Source organism: Conger conger, chromosome 17 (assembly GCF_963514075.1).
Source record: "Conger conger chromosome 17, fConCon1.1, whole genome shotgun sequence".
Taxonomy (NCBI): domain Eukaryota; kingdom Metazoa; phylum Chordata; class Actinopteri; order Anguilliformes; family Congridae; genus Conger; species Conger conger.
This window is the reverse complement of record NC_083776.1, coordinates 26010991-26018706: the sequence shown is the minus strand read 5'-3', so window position 1 is coordinate 26018706 and position 7716 is coordinate 26010991. Positions and strand designations below refer to the sequence as shown.

Below are 7716 nucleotides of genomic sequence, written 5' to 3'. Positions count from 1 at the left end.
GTCACCACTGCTTTCAAGTGACTTCTGACATTAACTTTGCTGGTGTTATTCAGGGTCTTGGCTGAAATCTGATGATTGTAGTTGTATAAACAATGTTTTGTTTATACGTATATAACATTCTATAAATACATTTTGTTAAGGTTTAGGTTGGAAGAAGAAAAGAAAGTCAAATATCAAGCTCTTAATGAGAATAATTTGAAGTGTGAAGCTGAATTAAGAATTCATGCTAATTATGCAGAGAAAAAGAACTTCCCACATTTAGTGTATTAGCAGTGTGAGAATGGGAGAAACATTTTAAACGGAAAAAGAATGTTTTGGAAGTTGTGAAATTAAGGTGGGAAGTATTTGGGGATGAGATCACTGCACTAGTCTGTTTATGTCCCATCATTTCTCTCTGTAAATGTGCATGCACTATCCAGATCAAACACACAAGAAATTGAGTGAGTAAAATTAACTCATTGATCCGACTGCCCAAGCAAAAAGCATATTACCCAAGCAAAATAATCTAAATTGGCAGTTTAGATTACATGTTGTCTGTTTCTACAACAGACATTTGGCAGATCATCTTTAGATTAATTATCTTGTATATAATGCACATATTTTTGACTTGTTGATTTTTGTCTGTGCCCTAGGGCCAGCTGCCTACAGTCAGCATTTTGGGACATACGTATAGTCTTCAGGGATATGGAGTTTAATTTGAAGACACAAGTTTAAAAAAACTTACCGGATTCTGTACCTGTGCTGCATGGATGTTGATTTGTGTCGTGGTGTGGTTGGACTAGGTGTCAGGGTGGCCAATCAGGATCAGGAGCCCACAGGGGTTCAGGAGCCTGATCCATTCAGGGACCCCATCACTCCCGCTCCAATTCTCAGTCTAGGTAAGAATTGCTTCCATTAAACGTTAGCAAAATGATTTGTGCAAAGTTGTTTTGAATGATTATTATTTGTACATTGAATAAAATCATCAGTTCATGGCTCTCGTGTACTTCCGGAAGGTGAGAATCAGCAAATTGAACATACATTTTTATATACACATTGTATTACTTTTTTGGTTGTGAAGTTTGCTTGACATGCAAAGACTCTAGAGTCAAGCTAAGACTGACTAAGTTGTTCCCAGAGTTGGTCACAGGGTCAGCTGTTTTAAATGTCAGCCAGACCTGCAGTGCTGCCAATAGGCTATGAAATTGCATGCTTCAGAATGCCCTCCCAATGTGGAACTTGGTCACAATGGTTTGGGATTGTAGTCGAGTCATTGCCTTGCCTGCCTTGCAGGTCCCTTTCCCACCTGGAACTGCTGCAGTTCCAGTATCTGTGGGGTCTACTGCTGTTCCAGTATCTGTGGGGTCTACTGCGGTTCCAGGATCTGTGGGGAGGACTGCTGTTCCAAGAACAGTGAGTTCTACTGCTGTTCCAGTATCAGTGGGGAGGACTGCTGTTCCAGGATCAGTGGGAAGGGCTGCTGTTCCAGGATCTGTGGGGAGGACTGCTGTTCCAAGATCAGTGAGGTCTACTGCTGTTCCAGTATCTGTGGGGAGGACTGCTGTTCCAGGATCAGTGGGGAGGACTGCTGTTCCAGGATCAGAGGGGAGGGCTGCTGTTCCAGGATCACTGAGGTCTACTGCTGTTCCAAGATCAGTGGGGAGGACTGCTATTCCAGGATCAGTGGGGTCCACGTCCGACTTCCGCCCCACACCCAGTGCCCACTGGGTCAAAAACAATCTACCCTCACTGGTCCCCCTGCGATTAAGCCATTTCATTTTGATCCATAAATCAATTTTCTTCATGTAGAAACAACGCATCTCATTAATAAAAAGGTGAATAACTGTTTTCCTACTTCACAGTCCAGAGAGACAGTATATTTGTCTTCAGCAATAATTCTTACTACAAAACAAATATTGAAATTGATTTCTTGGCTATAATAGGTGTGTGGTGCTTAACTTTGATTATTACTTTTGATTTCATAACTGCAGGGACTTGATATTTGTATGCTGATGCTGTACTGCTGAAGAAAATATAAAAATGGCAATATTATTTACATTTTTTTACTTATCAAAAAAAGTTATCAAATTTCATGTTGAGTACAGGGAGTCTTTGTTGCTGCTCTGACACAAAGGCATACAGTAATTCAAAGAACACAACAATAACATGAATGAAAGCAATTACATAAAAATGGAATATGTTATAATGCATATGAAGTTAAAGGCAAAGGAACATAATTCCAGGTGTTTCAACATGATTAAATAAAGGTTATTTCTAATCCTAATAGTTCTGATTTAAATCTCACTTCAACTGTGGGCCCCAAGCAGTGAGGAGACAAAGTGCATACAGTAGCCCAACCAGCAATGGCCCCCATCTATACCCACATATGCACCACCCCTGAGAGTTTGGGGAGGTCCTGTTGTTACACACACGCTCTCTATTAGCATGAACTTACACTCTGTGATCACTTTATTAGGTAGACCTGTACATCAGCTTGTTAATGAAAATATTTAACCAGCAAATCATGTGGCACCAACTCAGTGCATAAAAGCATGCAAACATGGTCAAGAGGTTCAGTTGCTTTTCAGACCAAATGTCAGAATGAGAAATAATGTGATCGAAGTGACTTGACCGTGGAATAATTGGTTGTTTGAGTATCTCAGAAAGAACAGTCATGCACAACAGTCTCTTGAGTTTGCAGAGAATGGTGCGAAAAATGATCCAGTGAGCAGCCTTTCTGAGGGCAAAAAACTCAATGTTAATAAGAGAGGTCAGACAAGAAGGGCCAGACTGGCCGAAGCTGACAGGAAGGTGAGAGTAACGCAAATAACCACAACAGGGGTATGCTGAAGGGCATCTATAAGTAGATAGCTACAGCAGCAGAAGACCAATAAGTCAAAAAAATAAGTCCAACAAATACCTAATAAAGTGCTCACTGAATGTATATCAGCTTTGATTTCCTGGTCATCTCCAGATCCAGCCTTGACCTCGGCTTCTGGTATCCCGGCCATGTTCCCTCAAATTCCGATTTTTTATAGCTGCACTTCTGAGTTCAACGGGTTTGATTTGCTCTGCATACGCATCAACATTTTATGGGATTTCAGTGCATTTGACACTTTGTGCTATCTGTGCCATGCCTTTGGTAGTAGTTCTCTATTTTTGCAGTACAGTTTGTGGCCTGGATGACATTTAAGTGAATTCTGAGGTCTGTGATGTTGTGTGTAAAGTTCAGCCAATTGGTTTGAAAAGCGTGCACTCATTGCCTGAAATCGGTCTCCGCCATCCGGCTTAAAGGTTGGTCACTAAAACATTAGAAAATGGCTTTCATCTGCCCTCTAGCACTCCTGTGTGACATATTTTACAGGGAGGGAATCAATTCTTGCAGTGTGAAACATGATGCCGTAGCACTACTGTGTAACATATTTCACACTGAGAGAAGCGGGTCCTACTCTGTCGAACAGTTTTGTTTACCATGATGATCCAGTACAGAGCGGACATTTTAATGTAAATTTGATGACTGTTACAGATGTTGTCACATTCGCAGAGAATCTTATACTATAAGCTCCCGACTATATAGCCGAGCTGCTGTCTCCACCAGTGTGAGGTCCCTGAGGTCCTCCAACCAAGGTCTGCTCGTCACCCAGGGGGGCTAGACTTAAACTGAAGGGAGACTGCGCTTATCATAAAACTGTCAACTCCACTGGTACTTTTAACAAAACGTTAAAAAAAAAAATGTTTTACTCCTTTGCTTTCCCTAATTATTGATGCGTGCGGTTGCCATGTTTTGTTATTCCTTTATCAGTATGCTTTATCTTTGCATTTTATCGGGTTTTTATTGTGTTTGTGTTTTTGGTTTTATACAATTTTTTAATTGCTTTTTTTAACCATTGGATTAGAAAGGTGCTATATAAATAAAGCATTACTTACTTATTGCAGCTTGGTGTCTGGTTACTGTCTAAATACTTACAGACTGCACTGAATATAGCATGTAAATTACTAAGATGCAACAGAAGTCGCAGTAAAGCAAGGTTCAGTCCATTTTAATAGGGTGCGCTGCTCCCAGTTTATAGTAATTGAAATATTTTTTATATGCTTCAGAATAGTGATATTCAAATTGCAACATTAAGTGGTTTAGGCCTAAAAATAAGCCTAAATGAGGTCATTACCTCATAGTCCATCAAGTGATTGAATTATGCAGTTATTCAAATGTTATTACGAAGCCATAACAGAGGGGGTTAAAGCAGCAAGGTCAGTCTGCAGGGTGAGAGAAATTCACGACAGAAATGTCAGAATGGCCGAGTAGATTACTTGACATTTCATTGCGCTGCAGAATGGACTGCAGCCAGCTGTGCTCTCCAGCTGCCCACAATGGCACACAAAATAAGAACAAATGTTTAAACATTGTACAGAAGGGCCAGGAATATGGAAAAGTGAGCAGATGTCTGACTGCCCATCATGTGAAAAATGTGTCTTGGTAGTTCAACTTATTGTATTGCATGAAGTTTGTGGCTCCTGTCTTTGAAGTATTAAGGTTTATTCAATACAAGAGGCCTTGCTGAATTGACCTGAATATAATATACTGTACCGGCTGTAGTCCTGTATTGCCATGTTGTTCAACTCCTGTTATCACAGATTGTCATGCCTAAGTATGAATATGGTGTTCTTTCCCCATACTCATGTAAAAATACAATACTGTTTGGAATACATTTATACATCTTCTTAAAATGTTTCAGGGTTTTAATTTCAGCCAAGGTATATGACCTATCATTATTTAATAAATTGGAAATTCTATCGTATCAGCATATCTACTCAAATTAAGTTTATAATGGAAGAAGAAACCGCTCAACTCTGGACATGAACTGTCGTCCAGCGTATGTTCCACACGCCGCGGGTGCCCCACCAGTACGCCCGTCAGTCCTTCCACCCGTCTGACAGTTTTTCTTCCATGCAGACTACTGTATGGGGCGTCTGCTTTCACATCGACGAGGCCCAATTTCGGCAGCATTTGTCCTCTGGGAATTCATGGTGGAAGGCTTAGTTGGGCGGGGAATACCAGCTCCCTATCCTTCAATCAACTGTCCCTTTTACGCATGACGAGAAGACTCAGGAAGAGAGAGAGGCGCATAGCGATGAATGGCAGGAGAGATCATTGCAAATTGAGTCCCGTCCCCCCCGCCCGCATGGTGCTATAGAGCCTGTGTTTAAAAACGTGTACAGAATGCAGACTGGAATCGCCTTTGACTTCCTGTTAGCCGTTAGACTACCATTACCACTTGATTCCGAACATTTTATTTTTCCAAAATTGTTTAGCCGTAGACTTTGCATGCAAGTAGGTTAATTATAGCGTACGAACCTTTTGTTGAGTGAGAAGTACAATATATACTTCCTCAAATTACCTGACATCCTGGCAAACCATGCATTAGCCTAATACGTTATAAGTTTTAAATATGTCGCTTTCCCCCAAAAACAAATGTGGCTCCGTTCAATTTAATTGCGTTAATGAATTGGTTGAATAAGTATTAATTTCTTCTGACATATTATTGTTTAATGTTCTTAACACGATAACGTTTCTAATTTGAGAAAACACACGTAGCACTTGTAGATAAGTAGCTTAAGGCCAAGTGATTGATATCAGAATTCAGTTTACGGCTCAATCAAATCAGATAAATTGGACAGTTGAATCAAAGTACTGTAACTTAGCCTACACTTAGGTCCCCATGATTGGGAGGCCACGTTCTTAAGCACCCTCCCATTAGCGCTGCTGCTACTGCTACTATTTAAAGAGTGAATGAACGCGTTTGCTGACTCCCACAACCCACCTCTTGCTTCATGGGTGGGTGATCTTGGTGCCGCTTGGCACTCACATGTCAGTTTGTTTAGATCACTGATGCTGTCGTTCACAAACACGTTCGGGCGGCAAACAATTTTTCCGATATTTTTAAAGCAGATTTTATTTAGAGGCGGTGCTCCAGAATAACGTCGTGTCGAAACGCCACTTTTCCACTACACCAGTCAAAAGTGTTTGACCACGAGCAGAGTTGGAGTCGGGGGTCGACTGGATAGGGGGGGCGATTGTTGTTTTCATTGCAGTTTTTGCTTTTATTTTCATTTCATTTTTATATTTTCGTCTCGGATTTCCCCCCAATTTTGTGTCCACATAAGGATTTCTTTCGGATCATGAACAAACTATACATCGGGAATCTGAGCCCCTCAGTCACCGTCGAGGACTTGAAGCAGCTCTTTGGCGAGAGGAAGCTTCCCCTGACCGACCAGGTTCTGCTCAAATCCGGCTATGCCTTTGTGGATTCCCCTGACCAGAATTGGGCCATAAAGGCGATTGAGACTTTGTCAGGTATGAACAGCAAAAACTGAGATCGTCCGCTCGCGGCAGTTAGCACTGTGTCTTGCAGGATGAAAATGTCGAAAGAATTCTTAAGACAAGAAAGTAACGTTATGGGGAATCTTAGCATGATTCACGTACGCACAATGCTGTAATCAATGCAGGAGTTCAGAAAGCTAGTAACTACTCAAAATTTCAGTACTTATGTACTCACTAGTGTGTTCCATAAACGCCATGAAAAAGTACACTCGTTGTACTGTAGATTACATCGCTAGGTTTTGTGCGTTAAGTGATAGTGGTTTTGAAGGGGGCTGCTTACCAATCACCCATAGAAAATGTGGGGTGGTGTGATGCTCGAGTAGGCATAATTATTTTTCAGTTATTATTTGTCTTGATTTTTTTGAAAAGACTACACAGAAGTAACCAAAAAGAAGGTCTCAAATCCACGTTCATACGATGCCTAGGTAGGTTTTTACGAGGTGTCCTGTAGGTCGGTGATAGGGGTCCAGGGAAAAGTGGTAATAAACAGGTAGCTGGGGGGACGAGGTGAGAATACAGCGCCAGGCCACTTCTGCACAGTCGCCCTGAAAAAAATGATACTAGCCCCTTGCACACAGTTAAATGAAAGCCCGCTGTTAAGAGAGGAAGACGATCCTGCGAGAGGAAGAGTGCCTGTGAAGCCCTAGCTTTCTTTAAGTTCTCGCATTATTTTTTTCTGGAAAAAAGCACCCTCTCACAACTAAGTGGTTTGTGGGATTGGAAAGCATGGCTGCCTATTTCTCATTGTGAGTTTTAAAATAAAGAGCTCATCTGGCTCTTGGCGCCTATTTAGTCAAATCTAAGGTACAAATATAATTATATATGGGTATTTTATCAGAAAATGGTATGCCCTCGGCTGAGAAATGAATAGAAATCTACTATGATTCTGTTCATTAGATTTTTATAAACTTTTCGTGGGTTTCCTCTGTGAAAATGATTAATGTAGTTAAGTGCCTTCAGACATTTTAAGATCGCTACAACCTGCAAATAAATGTCACAAACTGCTCGAAACTGATTGAGCTATCAATTACACAATGAAATGTGTAATATGTAGTAACCGTTTGGATGCTACAGCTTATCCATTTTCCCTCCTAACAGGAAAAGTTGAATTACACGGGAAGGTGATTGAGGTAGACTACTCTGTACCCAAAAAACTAAGGTAATGTTATTCTGTTGTTTTCTGTGTCTCTAAGTGCTCAGTCAAAGCTGACCACGTCACTCAGTCAGTCAATGGGGAATATAGTAAGGGCACATGTTGTTATGTTGTTGTTGTTGTTGTTGTTGTTTGTGTGTAATAATGCTATTACTGTAAAATAGTCAGTAAAGGGGTGAAATTGACCAGCATATTATAACATGAG

At 40.9% G+C, this 7716-nt stretch overlaps 1 protein-coding gene across 1 annotated transcript in view; it reads left to right on the top strand.

Annotated features, from left to right (window-relative positions):
* Positions 1-5806: 5806 nt before the first annotated feature.
* The window catches only part of LOC133116813 (insulin-like growth factor 2 mRNA-binding protein 2), a 56610-nt gene continuing 54700 nt past the window's right edge, over positions 5807-7716 (top strand). Inside the window, exons 1-2 of the mRNA XM_061226783.1 lie at positions 5807-6331; positions 7457-7517. Coding sequence (XP_061082767.1) covers positions 6157-6331; positions 7457-7517 — 236 coding nt within the window. The 5' untranslated portion in view covers positions 5807-6156. The remainder of the gene's footprint in view (positions 6332-7456; positions 7518-7716) is intronic.